Source organism: Rhamphochromis sp. 'chilingali' (assembly GCF_963969265.1).
Source record: "Rhamphochromis sp. 'chilingali' genome assembly, chromosome: 19".
NCBI lineage: Eukaryota > Metazoa > Chordata > Actinopteri > Cichliformes > Cichlidae > Rhamphochromis > Rhamphochromis sp. 'chilingali'.
Genome location: NC_137946.1, coordinates 9695247 through 9716596, shown reverse-complemented (window position 1 = coordinate 9716596; position 21350 = coordinate 9695247). Strand labels below are relative to the sequence as shown.

Here is a 21350-nt window from a genome sequence, read left to right as displayed (position 1 = left end):
GGCAAAAAAACCTGCAAAGCTAAAATGTGTATGTAATCATTTTAATTCTTATTTAATTTAAGATGTTCTTCGACTGTATTGACAGTGACAAATAATTCATGTCCCTTTATATTGTATTTAACTGTGTTTAGCATCGTAGTTAACATATTTCTGAAACTGTATATTTTAATCACAATCAGTGTCTCCCTGCTTAGCATTACATCCTTCATCAAATGTGGCACAGCCCACGGTAAAGATTTAAATGAACAGCATTAATAAAATACCTGCATTGGCCTGAAGAACATATGCAAATTTCAAGATTTACAGTAGATCACTGATGTCTAACTAATGTGATTCAAACTCAATGCGCACATTCAACTCTGTCCCCGAAGCTCTCTCTGAATGAATATGAGAGTGAATACAGCATACAGAGTAATACTGTTTATAGTCTCCAAGCTTCCAAGCTGACTGCCTTAATAAAAGATTTAGGTGAAGTGATATAGGTAATTAGTTTTACTTTAGTAGCGTAAAACATGCAGAGTAACAAGCATGATACATCCACATATATATGGACATGAACTTTATGCTAAGTTTGGGCTTTTAAGGATTCTTTTCATTTCTTTTTTCACCCCCACTAATATTTGTTTGAATGTCCCTCAGCAAGTTTCACCTCAGTCAGATGCTTGTGGTAGCCATCAGCAAGCTTCTGGCAAAACTTCTGGCTGGATATCTGACCGCTCTTTCTCGCAGAATTGGCAGAGTTAATTTATTTATTTATTTATTTATTCGGCACAGACCTGTTTTTTAAGCATATTCAGCAACTCTTCAGTAGGACTGAGGTTAGGGCTATTCTCTAGTGTTATCATATGAAGCACAATGATTAAATCAAAGGTTATTTGTAATGATAAAATAAAATAAAATTCTCAAGAATCCTTTTTTTTTTTTTTTTAAACAATCCCTGTCAACCTTTTAATACTGAGAAGTTGTTGTGAAACATTAGCTTACCCTGGCCTAAAGAAATAATCTATCACAGGGATACAAATAGCCATTCATGTTTAAATCCACATTCACAGCCAACTTAAAATTATCTGTTAAGTCATGCTTTTGGACTGTGGAGGGAAATGAGAGACTCCAACGTCCAACGAGGCAAAATTTGCTTCAGATGCTATATCATGCTACTCCTTTGAATATGTCTCATAGATAAAGGTATAATAATCATGCTTTTGTCCTAACCTAAATATGCCCCCAGTCAGTTTACAAAGAGTCACTCTCTGCAAGCTCTTTATTGAGATTGGTTAACATGGTGATTAAGCCTTTTTTTAACTTTATTTCTTTCTTCCAAAATCCATTTGACCTTAGTTGCAAATAATATTTGATATTAAACAGATTCCCCAGTCTCTGGCGACCTTGTTGCTGGTTACAGGAATGCAATAGCTTGAATTTAAGTTTCGTGATAATGAAATGATATGTTGAACTTACTCGGTAGTACAGGCCCCAGATCAATACTTTTGCTGTCAAGTTTCAGGATCCAATCTCCAGTCCGTAATTGGCCGGCAAGCCAAACATACAACTGTCAGCAGAAGCATGAAGCTTTTCTCCACACACATTTTTCAAACACATGTTTGTGCACTAACAGAGAAACAATTATATCACTCACGAAACAAAGCGTATTGCTATCTTTCCCAGCCTATCACCTGTGTTTTGAATCTATTTTATCTGAAGACGCCTTGCGTATGTGTCACAGTTTGACAAAGCCTTAGTATTGGTTGACATATCACACCGCATATCAACTTCTCAATTGGAGGAGCTGGTGCATAGCGTGATCTGTCAGCAGGTGCTAAGGCTTTGTCAGACGCAGTGACACAAAAGGCAGTTTTCAAATAAAGGAACTCTAAGACAAAATGGTGGATGGTGAGAGAACTGACAGGAGGTGTACCATCACCCAATGAACCATCTACAGCATATTTTCCTGACGTGCGGCTGGCCGACATGTCCACTCATCAGCCTCTGTCAGCGAGAGGCCAGCCCGCTCAGCAAGCTGAGAATTCAGATCTTAAAGAGTCTTTGAAGGAGGTTCTGACATGCGTTTTAAAACTCAATACACATTCTTATCCTGCCATCATGTTCTGTACAGTTTCACTGAGAATTGCTGAACCTGTCTCCACCAAAACAATCAACCATTAAGAGTTCAAACAGACTGAAGTTTTTCGTTAACAGAAACTAAACTATGCTTAACATCGTCATCTTTAGAGCATCATTTCATGAAAGAAAAACATACTGATCTTGAAAGCGGGGGTTGTTCCACAAAAACGATGCTTTAAGAAATCTACATCATCTTTAGCCACAGTATTATAACAAAAAGAGCTTTACCGTGCTTTATCTCACCCATCAGTTTCTGTGTAGTTAAGGTGACAAAGCTTACAAGCCTGCATGTTCTAGTTAGGCTGGCAAGATGTGAAAGTGCACGTCTGAGGTTACAAACTCTGTTTTTGTTCTTCTGGATTCCATTACAATGAGCAAGGAAAATGTGCATGTCAACACTATGTTTGTGCACTTGTAGCAAGTTTCAGTCCTTTAAAAATGTACTCCTCTGGAGAGAAAAAAATGTTTTTGGTAGCTTCTGCTTACTGTGCTTACTGAGAACACTTGAATAACAAGGCTTGACATGTCATAGCTAAAGAAATACAAAATCCTGGTTTCTTGTTTTTCTTCCCAGAGGATGACAGCCACACTATGCATTCACACCCAGTTATTATACCGATAGCCACCACACACACACACACACACACACACACTAACGTCTGTGATCTGGGATATTTCTTCTTCTTCCTTTTGTTTGTTGGAACTTCTGTAGTCATTTACCTCATAAACTGTTTGCAGGTACCACAAATATACCGTTGATATCTCTTGCACACTCCCAAATGATTGTAGCTGGGTTTTTTCCACTGTTATCCCTCCGTAAGCTGTAGGTCTCTCATATTTGTTCACCATCGATCATAGCGGTCTGGCGCGTACGCTGGAAAGCAGCCGGTGGGGAGAGGCAGCATTTGCAATCAAACAGAGAGGAGCAGTGTGAAATCTCAGGAAGAGGCAGCTTCCCCCATACCCGTGGGCAGGGGATCAGACGATGAGGAAGCCTGCCTCAGACACTCAACACCTCCCACTGGCACCCTGATGCAAGCAGCATGCAAACCCACCCCTCACATGTATCTGTCAGCCAGGGGGTTAAGCTCTGTGTGTACCCCCACTCTGTAACTGCACTGTGGAGTACATGTTATGCTACTGCAGCTGAGGTGCTTTTAGAAGCTTGGCTAAGGTTCACTGCAAGTCGCTGATGTGGTTCTGAATTTGGGAGAAGGTAGAAATTGCTGTTTTTCTTTTCCATGATATTGCTTTAAGCAAGCAGATGGGACTGACCCACTATAAAAGGAGAACGCTACAGGTGCAATCTATCTGTGAGTCTAGAGGAAAAGGATTCTGCTGTGCAGAAAGGAAGCAATGTCATTGAGTCACTGCTCTTCAAAACCAAATCGCAAGCTCTCTAAATCCAGTCAGCCTGTTTCAGCCACTGGCATAATAGTGCTGTGGTTTGCCCATCTGTTCTCAATTGTCCACCTTGGCTCGCCATCCATGACATACACGACTATAAACTCTAAAGGGTTTGTTCCAGACTGTGAGCAGATTTATTTCAGGTATAGGTACAGCAGAAAACAGGCTTGAGTGGGTGAGAAAATACCTATTTTCCCACTGCGCCTTTGGCTGCTCCTTCAACCTGTGGTTGACCCATTTGCTTCATTGTGTCCACCAAATATTCAAACAATGATCATTTCAGCTAAGCGTGGGAGTGTGTTTTGATGCACAGAGTGGACAGTTTTGTGCCACACTGTAAGTGGACTGTAGTACAGCTACAGATGGCTAATGGCCACAGCAAAAGGCGGACACAAAAGTATAATTACCAATATTGATTTTGTGTGTGTGTGTGTGAAAATGGATTTGAGTGTGACAGAAAGGTCAGTAGAAGCAAATGTAAAAATTTGTGCTTTCACAAATGAGACACACTATCATAACATTCTGTCATCACTACACAATAACTAATCCATTATTATTGCACGTTAAAAACTGTTTTGAGCTGACATGGGTGGCTGGGAATGACACGCACTGCAGAGTGCTAATGACAGCATGCAGCAGCACAGCGAGCTGAAGTTGAATATACCCCTGCTATTCGCTAAATTGTGCATTAAGAACAGCTTGTATGTCAAAGCTAGATTATAAATAAAACCATATGAAATTTAGATAAAGCACTAACAGTCAAGGTAATGGCCTACTAAAATATCTGACATTAAAGTATCTGCTGTATGTTCTCGCTTAATGACGTGTGATATGTACTTTGGCACCGTCGGAAGAAAATGGCAGACTTTGGCAAGCTAGTCGTGTATTTAGCTGTCACTGCTGATTTTCTGGCCCTTGATGATGATGAGCGTGGCTCAGAATGTGCTCTAATTCCTGTCAGTGGTGCATGGCATCATTTCACATTACATGTTTTCTTTTAGTTAAATAATTCCACATTATATTTTGTAAAAAAAATAAAAAATACAGCCGACCTGAAGTCAATAACCAACCTGACAGTGAGTGAAGACGTCACAGTATTCAGTGTTCCCCTATATGGCATTTATCTCTACTGAGTTCAAAGAGAAATCATAAATTAAACAGACCAACAGGACATTTGTGAATTTCAGGAGTTTGCGGTCCTATATGCAGACACATAATGGCAATGCCTAATTTATAAGGAACATGCCCAGTTGTGGCATGTGAAGTCTCTCGGAAACCAGTACAGTGAAGTCTTTCCTTTTTCCTGTACAGTAATTCGTAGATGTGGAGCTGTGCTGATTTTAACACGAGGCCCTCTTGGTGTGGCATAAACCTCCTGGAAGCTGTGGAGAGGTTTTAATCAAGTGTGAAATCCTTTTGGGGTAGATTCCTACACAACTGTGCCTGCGCTTAGAAACAGACTCCTCAACCCTCTCTCCAGCTCTCTTCCCATGAACATCTTTTTGTAGCAAGAGTCCACTTTGCTGCAGCGATGCATACAGACAATGCTCTTAGCGGAACTGAGAAAATGAAACTCCAGTCATCTTGCATGAGGCAATAACACACACACACACACACACACACACACACACACACACACACCTCAACGTGTACATGCTCGCATCCCTCATTTATTGTAGCTCCTTGTTCTTAATCAACCATAAAAGTGTTGTTCATTCTTATGAAATTAATATTAGTTCGCTGACACTGACCTACTAAACAGATATAGGAATTTGCCACTTAAGCATAATGATGTAATTAAGCATGAGTAAGAACAGTGCTCAGTTGTGAAGTGAAAGTATTAAATAGCCTAAACATCTAGCTGTTTAGGATTACAGGAACAATGAGATTAACTGCAACAATAGATGCCCGATCATTATTATTATTATTTTAATAAACAAAGAGGTAATTGTATGTAGCTTACCCAGGGGAAATGAATATTTTAGACACAAATAGGGACAATGAATTAAGCTAAATGCCATGCTTTTATTTTTAGTAAACATCAGAGCTTTTAACATCTTTAGCACACAAGCTTTTCCCACTTTCGCCTTTGATTGACTGAATTTTCGTTGAACCAGATGCTGTGCTTTTTTCTCTGTGTTTTTTCCCGTAGCCCCAGAGATCTGGCATTTTTGTGAGATAATTATCTTGCCACTGGTCATGAGCACAATACTGATGTTGTGTCTCACAGGCTTACAGTCAAACTGGCATTTTCTCTGTTAGCTGTGAACCGCTGCCTCTAATACGTCACCTCTTGTGGTTACATCATTCACATGCACCAGCTTCTTTCAGCAGCGGACTTTCTGCTTTCTCAACAAGAACATTTGCTCTCATTCGCGCGCCGTCCTGTAGCCGCAAAACAAGACAGCTCTCCCACGACGGATGTCTCGTTCGATGGCGTGGTCACTATTGTGGCATTTGCAGTAATGCATTTATCACGGCAATCAAAAGTTTACACATCAGCGACATTGCACGCACACGCGGATCTCAGCTGTCTGCTCTTCAGACATTGATCTGGCCATCTCAGGCTGAGTCTGAAGGGATAACAAAGATAAATTGAGTGGTATTTAAATTTAATATGGGCTGTATGTTTAGTTTGTCAACAGGTGGTCTGCTTAACCAGTCTGCTGCCTGGCACCTGAACATTAGCGATGAATAAATAAATGGGGCCTTTGTCGCTTTTACAAGCATGAGAGAAACATGTGAGTTGTGAGAGCTAGCTGAAGCAAACTTATTTTGGAAGATTTCACAGCTTCCACAGTGAAACGAGGTCACTGGGTCGTGGACCCATTTATTTAATTAGGAACAGTTGAATAAAAAATTGATGAGAATCAAGGGCAGGGGAACTCATTTCAGTACTGTCAATCAATAACTCATTCAGCAATGGTTTTGCCCAGAGGGATCGAGCTATTCTCTCTGTAACCAAACACTGTACTTCCCCAGTATGTGTGGCTGTTCCATTATGTCCATTCCTGTAGTATTTTTTTTTTTCATGTTGACACCTGCTTGGAGCATCAGTTGCAGCATGCAAATCACAACTAATAGAAATTAACTCACTGCTGTTGAACATGTTAACAACACGATGATATATTACAAACATAGCAGACAAACTGCTGTTGGATACTTCTAAATGACATAGACACAGCATGCCGTCTCTTGAATGTATCACATCAGCTCGTGGGCTACACACACACACAGTAGTGCTCATTACACAGTGCATAGCAACAGCTACATAGCAACTGCTGCTTACTGCTTAGCAACAGCTGCAAAGATCTCAAGGAGGGGGGTGGGTTTCACGGGGTGTTTCAAATGACACCATTTCTGTTCACAAATGCCTTTTTACAACTTTTTTTTAAATGAAAATTGCTCCAGTGTTTGTCGCTGTGAAACTCCCTCTGATGGTGCTTTTCTTCTCTCTCCTGCCCACAGATATCCGCTCCCTCCCTGATGTGGCAATGACTGGAAACTGCACAACCGAGTGCAGTGAACTGGGCCATTCAGACGCCTGCTGGATGCCTGGGCATCCCTCCCCTGTACGCAAGACCAGGAACCCCCCGAAACTCTCCACCTTCGTGCCTTACCAAGACAGAGGGAGCCTGGGACGCCTGGCTAATGGGAACGCCAGGCTGGGTGGTGAGGAGCATCGGCCGCGCCTTCCGCCCTCCCGCAGTGCCTATTCCAGCAGTGGTCATGATGCCAATCAGGACTGCCCCTTAGAGGAGGTGCCCCTGAGCGTAGCCTCTGAGTTTCCACCCACCTCTCCTTCTGCTCACACTCCAAAAAGAGAAATTTACCTGTGAGGAACATATTCATCTGATCAATACACAATTAAAGAAAATACACACTCCCCTCAAGAAGGAGAAACAGGCTGTCCACACATTGAAGCCAATGCCCAATCTGAAGTTAACAATATAGGCTGTGACCCATTCGATCACTGCTTTTCTCATTTTCTCCTTAAAATATTAATTTATTAGCATATTTATGAGTGACTCCACAAAGTTAATTGATGCACTCACTCATTTATTTATTGGAAATCTTGATGGGATACAATTCAGTCAGATGAATAGGAAACACAGATTGAACCTAATCATTACTGTAGTTAGCAAAGTCCCATTCTGTGAAGTGATCTCTTGAAACTGAAAGTTGTGATCAGTGCTCTTGTGCCATTGCTACATCTAATTTAATAGACAGCCAGTCAGGCCATATCAAAAGGCTTAACACTTTTGACTAACAATCAAATAAAATGGTCTCTCTTAATGTACAGTGCTGTAAATACATTTGAATGGTGTGTTCTACATATATTTTTGTCTGGCATAAGCTGAAAAAAAAATGCCTCAGAGTTTTAGCATATTTAAGCTTTTCTTTATGCTGCTGTTTAAACTTGATTAAAAACCATCTCCCGGAGTGGAGCTCAATATTGTGGAAGGCATTTATCCGCTTCACACAATCACACACACGCACCCCCTTCGACCCCTAATCATAGTAGAATGGCCTTTACCTCTGCTCCCTGTAGAGCTCTTCCACTTGGTGGAGAGAGCTGTGTGGCAGCATTTAAACTGACATTATGTCCCACTGACTCGCAGCACTGTGACCTATCGTTCATCATGAAAACGGTTGACTTGGCCACAGTACCCCAGAGTCACAATGACCAAACGCAGAGTACTCGCGAGACACGTTCTGATTGGCTTTTTACTCTGCTGATGACAGTATACCAGTGTATCGGTTGAGAAAGCTCTTCTCTGTTGTGACAATCAGATGGGCTCTCTGTGTAATTCACAGTCCATTTTTTCTAAAACTCATACTGCTTTCCGCTCACGGCTTAGGAGAACTTGTGTTGATCTAATGAAGGCCTAAGGAATTATTTACAGGAAAGGGCACTTGAGTGTTGAGAGACACTAGAGAGATAGAGCACTTATTGAGCGTGAATATGATGTGAACTGGATAGGTGGTATGTGCTATTTTCAATGTTAATTGTCAGCTCTCACTGGACACAGGCTTCTGCAGAGGTGAATTCAATACACACTGAAGTGAGTGATTTAACAATGTTGGTCTGACATGAAAGATTCCAACAATAAAAGCTGAAATAAATATGTAATTCATTTCAGTAAATGAATACCTGCAAATACAGTGACAGTGGTAGGAGTAAGGCTCAATTTTGCCGCAACTGCCTGTTAATTATATATTTCCTTGTATTGAGGACAACATGCTTAATAAGTTATTAGGCATTTATCCTCCTCTGGCTATTGAGTAGAGAACAAAAACAGGGCATGCCCATGGGCTTCATTTATCTTCGCAAAGATTTTCCAAGTGAATCTGAAGGATACTGTGTGTCTGAAGGACACCATGTATTAGTCAGTAATTGGGTGTTAATGATGACTCCACTAGCCTGCCTTACAACATCGAAGAGCTAGTCGTTGTCTTTGATTTAAACATTGATTTGATTAGATTTGTAGATACCTTTCACCTCTGTATAGTATTTCCACAGTAAGACTGTGTCTCTGAATAAGGGCGGAAGAGCCTGGAATGGACATTTCCTAATTAGGGTGAGTAATAAGTCCTGAGCTGGGGCATGTGTGAGCATACCCCAGGACACGGCACCCACCAGATAATGCAAATCCACCCACAGAGCTACAATCAGTTAAAGGGGGTATTTTTTTTATCAGCACTTACCTCATCATGCTGCCATTGAAAGCCACGTTTAGAATAATTAACGCAAAAACATATGGAAATTACTGGACATGGCCATGATTAAATAAGGTGGGCGATTATCCTGCCTTGAGGGGGAGAAAGCACATTATGCTGTTTTCAAAGCCATTTAGCGACTTACGTAAAATTCAAACAACAGCCATGATACACTGTGATTAAACCCCCACGGCTCTCCCGAGCTCCCCTCTCATAGCTGTGGCTAGCTGCTTCATGAACTGAAAACAGCGGGTAAGATCACTGACCTGGAATTAATAACAAGTGAGAAAGATACCAATGAGGGATAAAATCAGTGTCACATAGCTTCAGTCAAAACTCGATCTGTCTAAAAGCATTGACTGGATTCAGATTCAGCTCCAGCCTATGTGTCACGATGTAAATTTGGAATACATGTTTTGATTTGTGTCTTTGATCACAAAAAAAATATCTATATATATGGAATAAATAGGCTTTTAGCAGATGTGTCAGAACTGTCGGTTGCTGATCCGAATGGATGGCGAGAGTTTGATTTAAGTCCAAAACAAAAACAAGCCTGGGTTTCTTTTCCCACTCTCTTGATAAGTTGGACTCTCTTGCTCCAGCCAATAATGACCTCCTGCTACTCACTTCTGGAACAATACATCACCAGGTTTGACCTTTCTTTTGAACTCATGCTGAATGAACTGTGGTTACTTCTTTCTCAAACACAGAACAGTTCTCCTTGATCCAAGTAAGAGGACATCACGGAGCACCTAAATACACTCGAAACTATGTTGAATAATGTTTAATTTGTACTTAACATTGATTTAATGTTGAATTCACTTGAGTATCTTTTGCCTATCTGTAGTGTATATTGTATGGTGATCATTTCTGTGGACAGATGGACAAATTACCGTTCTGAAATTGGCAAGAGATTTTTTTTCTTTTTCTTACTGATCAAAGACTCTTAGCAAACTGGTTGTGTGAAAAAAATAAAGAAGTCTGTTGGTGGTGTAGTGTACATAGATCTCCACAACGCTGTGCCTGCTGTCAGGCAGGCAATGATTTTAGCATGAATTCCAAAGATAATTGGTAGATACTGTTTACTCTTTTTTCTTTATTTTTAACTTTCTGAAATGTCAGTGCTGGTTCATATTCAGAAGGCCCTCTCCCAAACGAACTGAAATTATCTGAACATTTCATTTTTTCACTAGAACAAAGACAATTGCCTTGAAAATACGTCTTTGCAAGAGAGAATCTAGTTGTTATCCTAATTGTTGGTATATTTATATAGGATAAAATGCTTGTGATGCCATGTTTTTGTACAGTTTTATGTACATACAAGTGAAGCTTTCTAAAAGTACTGAGAAAAGCCGATGGCATATAAAAATTGTAACATGTTTTCTTGAGATGTGCACATCTTGCCTTGGTTGGATTGACCTTTGCTGAGTCAGTGTGAATGTGGCCGTTCTATGCCTGCACTGTAGTCATTCACCGGCTCCCACCTCCTGAGGACTTAATCAGTTTTTATGTTTATCGTGAACAGTGGATTGTCTTATCTTACCAGTTTGTTAAATCCTGTGTTCTGCTTTGTTCTGTTTCAGCATGTTGACAAATTCTCTTGTAATACTGTAAGTCCTCATGAACTTTGTAATAAAATCACTTCAGGGAAAAATGAACACTGTCAGTGTTTTCTTTGTTTGTCGTCATTATTCATCACTTCCGGTAGCTAAACAAGTGTTTGGATGTTAGGGTTTGGGGTTTGTTTGTTTTTTTTTGCTTTTTTGTAAAAGGTTTTGCAGCCTTAGAGATACATTGTGTAAAATGCATCTCACTCCAGGACCTGGGCTCATTAAGAAGAACTAGTATTCTTGTCATGCGGGAACAGGCGGCTTATTTCTCAGTCAGGAAGCCTCTGAATGTTGAGAGGGAAGCATTCCGGAGGTTGAAGTAGGAAAGTCCCAGGACCTGTGTTCACTACTTCAACTAGAAAAACAATGTGCCAGAAGTACACAGACCCAGTCATGCACTTAGGAAGGAACATTCATTCAAATTGCTTGTTGCGACACATTTAGTGCGAGGATAACAAGGTTGCTGCTGTGTTTTTAATATGCATGTGACTGTAAGATATTTAAATGCCATGGCTTGAAGTCAGAGAGAATAGATATTAAAAAAAATATACTATCCTATTTTTCTTTTTCTTTATGTGTACCTACAGTGTATGTTACTTTAATACAACTGCTGATCTGAAACATATTAGTTAATTATGCGGTAACAACAATAACGTAACATATTTAATCGAGAAAGGTTTAAACACAATATTGTGTCTAACAGCACAGCAAAAAAATCCCTGTTTTGTTTGTTTAGTTACTCTTCTGGGGCGTTTTTTCACCTGAAAACAGAAAGCCCACATCCTACTGAATTTACCAGAGGGGTTGGATGATATAGATGACAAGAGACTGCCCTAAAGATGAGACAGTGAAAAGCTCCAAATAGTTCATAGTAATGCCAACAGCTCTGTAAGGCTATAATACTGTACCCTCTGAATCCACTCTTCAAACTACACAGTGCATTTTAGGTACCAAAGGAGGAGACAGACGCCCAATGAATGTCAGTCTTCAGCAACTTCTCCCAACTCCTCCAGGGGGATAGCCATCCAAACCCAGAACAGCTGCTAGCCTAGTCAGCCTTTTCCCAGCTAGCTATTCTTAGTAGACTTCTGTGAGTGGCACTCACATCAGGTGAACCTCCCTCAAATGGCTACTCACTGCATTTACACTGAGACCAAATGATAAATCAAGACCTTTGTCTTGTGGCACAACTACCTCTACATTTCCTCTTTACCAGTAAGGCACAGTACAGCACCCAACTCTCACCGTCTCATTATCCTTTCTTGCTGTCATTTCCCCTGAGACCAAGTATTTTAAGAAATGTTTGATACTTTATGTTATATGATTCCCCTTTACTAGAAAGGAGAGTGCTATCCTTTGGCAGAGCAGAACAGTGGCTTTCAAATTTAGATGTATTACACTCAGCTGAAAATCATTCGAATAAGCACTGGAGGTCCTCCTGAAAGAGGCACAGAAAAACACTGGAAAGCAGATCTCCTGGCTTTTCTCAAGCTATGTCTTTAAATCACATCTGGAAAAACTACACCAATGGAGTTGAGACAATGGCAAAGTTTGCCACCTATCCTGTCTAAAATGCAAATATAACAGCTGGCAGAAGTGGTTTTAACATCCCTTACTCCTTAAGAGCTATGGAATCCCTTGGGTAACCCAGGCATAAGCCTTCTTTTAGTCTGCAAACCAATCCAAAGTAAATTGGACTGGCAGACTTCCAGCCCCCTTGATCATTTGTTAGAAAGTAAAAAGCTGGTCCACTGTTCTACAGCCTCAACAGAATCTGTGTTGCCCCTCTGAGAGCTCAGATATGACCATCACTTTTAAGCTCTTTTCCAGTACACAGCGTAGGGAGGGAAGGAGGCTGAGGATATTGGCGAACAAGCGCCCCCCACCCCCAGTATGCAAAAACAGATCATTTAACATGGCTAAGTGAATAACTGTACTCTTGTTTTTCACAGATTATCTCAGTGAACTGTGCTAAAAAGAAAAAAAGGGGGACACTGATTTCATAAAATGATTTCACAAAATCACATTTAATTGGATGTGTTAAGGATCACTGTTTTCATTCCTAAATATTTCTTTTTCAAGTAAAATTTCATATTCACTTTAACATTAGATCTACCCGTGTGAATGCGATGCTATAATCTAATAAAAAAAAAAGCAACACATTTACCCGGTACAATGAGTATAATACTTTAGATGCACTGAATGGCTAATTACGAAGGAAGGGAAGCATAACGCTCTTTTACTTCCTTCCGTTTTCACCTTTTAGCCTTTAAGTGGAAAGATATATCCATGTCAAGATGTAGAAACTCTCAAAATATTCACACTATATACACACACTGTGCAGGGGCCTTAAAGGCTTGAGTTTTTAAGCCTTTTACACATACCATTACAGGCCATCACAAGTCCATGTCTCTTGAGAATGCAGTGTACTGTATGTTCTTGGATATGGTGTAGATTCAACCTTTTTGCTCCCGTGGAGCTCGCTAGTAGTGCTTAGCAAAAACCGAGGCAGAGGTATATGGGCATTGTTGAGAACAATGCACACTGGAAAACGGGGGAAAGGCCTGACTTGAACCACAAAATAAAGTCTAATAGAGACCTTGAAATCTTACATGCTCTGGAAAGTGCAAGGCATAATTGTAAGTTTTTCTCAAAGATGGAGAATTAAAAGTGAAAAGTAAATCGTACTGGACTCGAGAAAACTCCAAGGGATGTTGGAATGAAGTATGAGTTCTGCTTTAAAAAGGCATAGCTCAAAGAAAGCAAAGATCTAACAGCCTTTTATTTAATGGCAAGAGATGGATTCATGTTTGTGATTTTACAAGACCTTGTCTTAAGGCATGTCTTAAGGTGTCTTAAGAACCGCCACAGTTAGAGGAAACTCTGAGCAACATTGCATATTTATTCATACAGCTCCTAACAGAATGCTTTGACATACACAATTTGTTGTGGTGGACACTTCTACAGTCACATCTGAGCCCTTTCAACACAATGCAATATTGACAAAAGAGTATCTTGCTGACAAAGTGTCGGGGCATATGTGGTGCCTCGTGGGGCAGTTGCTTTCTTCACACAAATGCAGAATTAAGCAAAAAGCCCACACAAACCTGACGTGACCTAAAACTTGCACCCATCTCATTTTTCTTATTTTCTTGCAAGAGTTTTATGATGTGCATTTGTTTACTCCAACATTCTCTTCTTTTACCGTCCGTGCAAAACAGACCTTGCATGAGTAACTTTGCTGAGTTTATCAGGTCTGATGCCATGCTCAACTTGCTGCTAATTTTAGCTCTCAGCTTCCCAGGGAGTGAGAGAAAGCCAATATTATCAATAACATCTAACCTTAAAGCTCAACAGGGACTGCTGCAATAGAAACTCAAAAAATGAAGCATTTTGATGAGGCATGTACAAACTGCATCACAGTGTTTGATAGACCAATAAGTTAAGAACTACTTCATCAAACCAGACAATCCACATCCTTGGTGCGGCTTTTTTTTTTTTTTTTACCTTTCACAGATGTTTTGTGATCTCAATAGCACAGGTTCAATTGTTACTCAGGCATTACAACATTTCCATTCTCCACTGAATTCTGACTCAGGGTAAGGGTTCCATTTTATAATTTATTAGTCTATTAAACCTGCTCGCCATTCCCTTCACTGTTGTAGTGAAAGATGACATAACTGCCACCTTCAAGACCTATTTGCTTCTGGAAATTTCTCCTGTGGCAGGAACTGAGCTTCTTAGAATTGTCTGGCGATGCTGGCTTTCTATCTATCTATCAATTATTAATGTGTCTATGTTCTACTGGAGACCCTCCTACTTGAGGGATGTGCTGTCTCAGTATTATGGTTATTATCTGCTTTTTGACTCATGGAAGTGTTTTTCTATTCAGGGAAGTCAACTTGAATTGGACGGGAGAGACCCGAGACCATGTGGTAATTGACAATCATATGAAGATGGGGCTAGGAAGATGATAAATTGAAGATGTTAAATTGAATCAATAACTCCATACATATCTCATGAGCAGCCTGACTTATAATTCAGTTATACAGATCAGATTCTCTTAACAGTCCAGCAGCCTAGCTTCACCTGTGGTAACATCTGAGGTTGTTTGTGGGATAAAGAAGTGTGAATACCAAGCTCGGAACTCACAAGAAATCTTAAGAATTTGAGCAATGACCATTAATAAGAATTATTTATTTGACAGAAGATTTATTTGAGTAATGACAGGGCATGAGTTAGTAATGTTTGGCCACAAGTATAGGGAGCATGTATTTTACTGGTGAAATGTAGAAAGTTGAGGGTATTGTGATGCATACTTATAATTCTTCTCTAATTTAAACATATATACAAACTCAAGGCTGTTTTGCAAGATGTCCTCATGCAGTTTTTCTATGAAATAAAAAAATCTTTGCAATATATAATACTTTTGAAAAAAGAATACTTTTAATAGGGTTGTGTAAACCGTATTTGTATATATTACGAGTGCAGCTTAATTCTCACATAGATTTAGTTTGAATGAGAGATTTTATGACGCTTAATGACATTGTGAATCAGATTTGATATTGTTTTAGTTCACATCAAGCTGATTATTGCCTCATTGCTCACACTGGCTTGTTTAAAATCTAAGTGTCTTCTCTTAAAAATCTTGACAGTTCTGTATACAGCCATAATTATGGATATTACAAGGTCATATTATTCAAACAGTGAAAAAGCCATCCCTGAATCACTGGGGATTTGGGGATATTCCCTTTAGCAAGTTTTTGCTTTATTTCATCCATTACTGACCGTTAGGCTAATGCAACACATCGGCTACGCTCTGCCTATCTCTCTGTTTTCCTGCTGGGCATATTGTGTCCTACTTGGAACACATGACACACATGGATGCGGACCATTGGCAAAAAGGAAGAGAGAGCAATTTCTTCATAAATGATATTTTAAAATAACCAAACTTTTATATGAGCCTAGGCTGGAGTGCAAAAGAAAAGAAAAAAACTTGAACTGCTATTGTGAACCATTGTGTACATCTGTAATTGATTAGGGATACATAAGAGTTTGCAGATCTATATAGCAGTAAGATAAGCAGGGCAAAAAAATGACTAGACCATTTCTTTGTTCAAAACCATGAGACAGAAGGCTTTCAAAGCTTTGGCCCAGTGCAGTTACTTTAAAGCTTGTACGCTATAATCTACTTGCGAAGTGTCCTACTCAAGTCTAATCCTGAAGTTTGGAGGAAAATTGTTTCTCTGGTGTATTGTAAAGGCCTTACTCTACAGGTTTGCATGCATCTTTCAACTCTGCAACATTTCCACAAATATATCTATTACTGTATTCATTATGGAGCTGCAGGAAGCACCGCCGGGAAACACTGCTCTCCTGTAGCCTTTTCCTCAAGATGAAAACACTACTCAGCTACCGCTGCTGTTGCCTTGGAAACCTGGTCACTCTCACTCTTTTACCCACACTCTTCACCACTCGCTTCATTAAGTGCGTAGCTGCTGGCAATTAGAATAAAACCAGCGGCAGGGCTGGCTGTCTTGAAATGCAGTCTCCAATTAAATACTTTCAAATAGCAATGTTTTTCTTTCCAAGCTACATCTGCTTTCCATATAATAAATCATGCACCTGGGAGCTATGCTTCTAAAAGTCTACACTATGCTTGCTATACCATTGAATGACTTCAAAAAAAAATCTGTCTTTTAGTACTGTGTATACAAATGTAATATGGATCAGACATCGCCTTGTAACTAGTGATGTTTTTCCCTTTCTTGCTCAAGCTCAAATAGGCAAAACAATGTTCTAGACACCACGGTTATTTCACAAGAGCAGAAAATGCCTGAATGATCAGTGCAAATCTGCATCAATGTGTGTACACTTCTATTTCAAGTACAGACAGAAACACACAGCAGTTTTTTTGCTCATCCATTCAAGGCGATTGCTATATAAATGATTGATAACTGAAATATAGGTGGAATTAATGACGGTCCTTAATGAAGTCTTTTAGTCTGATCAAACTCTCCAATTTATATTACTTCCCAGCATTTTTACTAACTGAGCAGGTTATTATTGCATTAAAATTGATGAAGTAAATTAGAGTGAATCATCATCACGGGACATTTGCTTTAAGTGAAAAAGTACTCTGGAGAAGTGCACTTGGTATGTTTCTTGTACAACATCATCATTGATTTAACCTTGCCCGTCAGCTCCTCACATGTTCTAAAAACAGAGAAAAAAAATATTAAACCCTCACCATGCACTTCATTAAGTACACCTTTTCAGCTGCCTGTTAATGCAAATAATTAATCACTCCGTCACGTGTAATCTAGAGATGGTCAAGACAACCTACCCAAGTTCAAACTGAGCATCAGATTGAGGAGAAATGTGATTTAAGAGACTTTGAATGCCATATTAGTTGTTGATTTCAGATCTGAGTGCTTCAGACATTGCTGCTCTAGTGTGATTGTCATTTGGTAACAATCTCTTGGGGTTTATAGACATTGGTCAGAAAATATGCAGTGAGTTGCGGCTCTTTGGGCAGAAATGCTTTTTGTTAATGTTAGAGGTCAGAGGAGAATGACCAGACAGCTGATAGGAAGGCAACAGTATCTAAAATCACCTGTTACAGCCAAGAAATGCAGAAGGCTTTCTCTGAACACACAATGCATCAAATCTTGAAGGAAATGGGCTATAGCATATACTACAATGCCACTCCTGCCAGCTAAGAACAGTAAAAGCTTCAATTAACATGGGCTCACCAAAATTGTACAATTGGACATTCAAAACTCATCACAACCTTTCCTGTTATGATGAGTTTTGATTTCTGCTGCAAAATTTGGATGGGAAGAGTAGAATTTGGCTTAACTAAAAAGAAAGAATGGATGCAGCCTACCTCATATAAATGGTGCAGACTGTTGGTGTTGGTGTAATTGCGTGGGGGATATTTTCTTGGCATGCTTTGCATCCCTCACCTGAACATTGTTTGAATGCCAGAATCTACCTTAGAATTTTTGCCGACCATTTCCATGTGTTTATGTCCACAGTACGCCCAGCAACCTGTCACAAAGCTCACGACATGTCCAAGGCTACGGTCACACTGCAGGCGAAAGCGCATCACATACGACTTTTTTGACCCTATGCGACCCATACTCGATCATGGTATGACAGTTTGAACAGCACAAATACGATATTTTCAAATCCGACCTAGTCACTTTCGTATGTGGTACTGAATCCGATACATATCTGATGTTTTAGAAAGCGACTGCTGTTTGAATGGTCATGTTGCATTAAATCTTTTATGTCACTGATACAAGACAGACGCCAATTATTAGCGGCGGAGAACACAAACAAGAAAGCAAGGTGGCAGAAAGTGGAGACGGAGCGAGTCAATGGACAGAAACTGAGGTTTTGGACTTGATTAGCATATGGGGAGAAATGATAGACTGCTGCAACAACACCTACTAACTCTGTAGCCGCCATTTTTACTTCCGTAAACAGAGCGATGTCTTCTTTTGCGCATGCGGGCCGCTTTGAGGGCCATGAACCGTTCACACTAGAGCGCATTTGCTGTCACAATTTATTTGTAGTGTGAAAACCAGACAAAAAAATCGGTTTTGATCAAAAAATTGGAATTGAACTTTAAGACCTGCAGTGTGAATGTAGCCAAAGTGGTTCCTTGAACATGGCAGTGTGTTCACTGTATTCAAATAGCCCTCACAGTCACCAAATTTAACCAAAATCTTTGAGCAATGTTTCCAGCGTGTTAATTCTATGTGAAGGAGAATTAAAGCAGTTGATTTCAGTGCTATTTTAGCAAAAATGAACCATCGCACATCTATCTCCAATACAATTCTTTAAACACTTTTGTTGCTCTTTGAAGAATCTCACCAACTCTAGCTTTAGACATGGCTATATGATAACACAGAGGATAAATTTACTTACTGCCACTCAAAATATAATCCACTTTAACATTCCTCAAAGTTGTGTAATTTCAAACGTTCCCTGGTTGAAATCTGGAAAAAAAAAATTATTTTTTTCACCTGAACAATTACTTGTGTAAACAGAGCCAGTGCTTCAGTTTTCGTTTTTATTAATTCAAAAGATGAGGTTTTCTGCCACCAAGATGGAAGACATGTTAAGATTCTCTGAGTGAGATTAATTGTAGTTTGTGATAATGACTTGCTTCATAAGGAAAATTTGCAATGGCTGAGAGGCTGAATGATAGAAGGTTCACTTTTAAGAATGATATCGTTTCTTTAAAAAAAAAAAAAAGAAAAAGTACACATTAAATCAGATAATAGGTCCACTTCCTGTGCAATTACTGTAAAGCAAATGTCTTTTATCCTTCCCAAGTGTGTTGCCTTTCAAAGAATTCTAATGGGAATATAACTTGCATCTGCTCATCATTTCATCATCTAAACCAAATATGATAAAAGAAACTAAAATTATAACTTCCTAATGAGCATTTTTGTTATATAAATAGATAGAAAACATTGCTGGTACCAAAAGTGCATAAAAACTACACAATTAAAAACCTTTTTGTTAGACATCAAATATCTTAACCAATTTAAATTGTACTGAAATATTGAAGACATATTTTTAAGGCAAAGCATTTTAACAATGTTTCACCAACAGGGTGAAACACATAAATATAGGATGGCATCTATTACTTTAATGAGAATTGCATCATATCTGAATTATTATTTTGCACAAAGCTAGGAACTCCTATTACATGAATGGCTTATGACTTTATTGGCACATTAAAAGACAATCAATTACGGTATATTCGGCACATGCATGATTCAAGGGTGGAAGGCTCAGTCTTTTGATTAGAGCTCCATTTTCCACTGCAAATCTCAAATTTCCACATTGTTAACGGCAGCGAATGAATAAAACAACTCCCCTTTCCTGTGACATGAACTGAGACTTGTCCACAGGTAACAGTGAGCCCCTGCGAGTCTCCCTCGAGCACCTGCTGGCTTTCAGGGTCGGGGCTGACGAGTTAATGCGGTTCAGGTGTTGTAATTGAAGATTGCCACCAGCTGGTTGTGGTGTAGCTTGGCAGGGCAGAGAGGAGTGCAGTTGGCTGTTGGGTTGAACTGGTGAGCGGCGCTTCAGTGCTTCTGGCCCCTGTTCATAACAAGACCCTTGTTTATAGAGAGGCACTTGTGTCCCTCTAGGTAGATAAGGACTCTAACAATAAAATAAAAAAGTAAAGAATGAGTGCTTCATTGAATATTAATTTGAAACTGAAGATACTCTAAAATGAAAAACCTACTAACCTCATTAGCATCATCTAGTTGAACATTTGAAGTAGAAAGAGAATGGAGCCAAAGTATCAAACACAATTTCATTGTCCAAATACTTTCTGAGATGACTGTAGTACCAAATATTCACTTAGATTAATATAAACCACCCACACACTCAAAGGCACGTGGGCCAGTCGCAATCAGCCACAAATTCTGTTCCAAACTCTACACAAGCTCTCTGTTAGCCAGGGAGAGCTTGTTCACTAACTCTTTGTAGACTTAAAGGATATATTTAATTCTTCCCATTTACATCTCTAAACCTGATAAACATGACATTTATGCAATAATCTAATAAGCCACTGCTACAGGTCCAAATGGAATTAACACAGTTTGCATTATCCTGAGACACATTAACAAATACATATATGTTTTCAGATAACCAGATGCCTGGCTTCTCGCATTAACAAGATCAGAGGACACAGCGGAAATCTCTTTTTTTTTCCTCCTTTCCCACGTACCCACTTCATTTTTTTTTTCATATCCTGTTAGAAATCCGCCAAAACCTATTGCATCCATATATGCTTAGAAAATTGATTGCATTGTATTAACAGCTTATATTTTATTTCATGTGAACGCATGAAAACTATCCAAAAACACTAATGGGGGTATCAATAACATGTTTTATGTAACTGAACTAATCTGGAGTAGGCAGGCACACTAGAGTACACACTGCACATGCTTTCAAATACAAACAGCAATTTTCTTCATCTTTTTATGAGGCTTTTTTTAGCTTTTGCTGCCAGGGGGACATAGAATATGTGAGCAAAGAGGGAACAAACAGTAGCTGATACTGCCCAGTGAAAATGCTGCAGGCAAAGAAGTTTGGATTCTCTGGTTATGGATTAGTTTGTGTGACCATTGGCATTCCCTGCAGCTCTCAAGAAATTTGAAATTGATCATTGCATTTACACACTGTGGCACTCGTGTAGGGATGGGTGCAAAGCCAGCACCTTATGTGTCTCAAACAGTGGCACTGCACCGTGAGAAGCTGCACCACTCTGTACAGAGACAAGTCAATAAACAGTTACTTGGGCCATTGGGTTGTTTGTCAAGTGCAATTACAGGAAAAAACATTTTTGAGACTGATGTCACAGTTCAAAACAGGTACACGCTGGAATAGAACGTACATTTTAATGGACTATAAGAGGCTTGTAATAATATTTATTTTTAACAAAGCAAGGGTTAA

General features: G+C 39.5%; 1 protein-coding gene across 1 annotated transcript in view; it reads left to right on the top strand.

The window, feature by feature from the left end:
- Window positions 1-10890, top strand: part of pcdh1a (protocadherin 1a) — a 107830-nt gene extending 96940 nt beyond the window's left edge. Inside the window, exon 5 of the mRNA XM_080867110.1 lies at window positions 6997-10890. Coding sequence (XP_080723236.1) covers window positions 6997-7367 — 371 coding nt within the window. The 3' untranslated portion in view covers window positions 7368-10890. The remainder of the gene's footprint in view (window positions 1-6996) is intronic.
- The last annotated feature ends 10460 nt before the right edge of the window (window positions 10891-21350 follow it).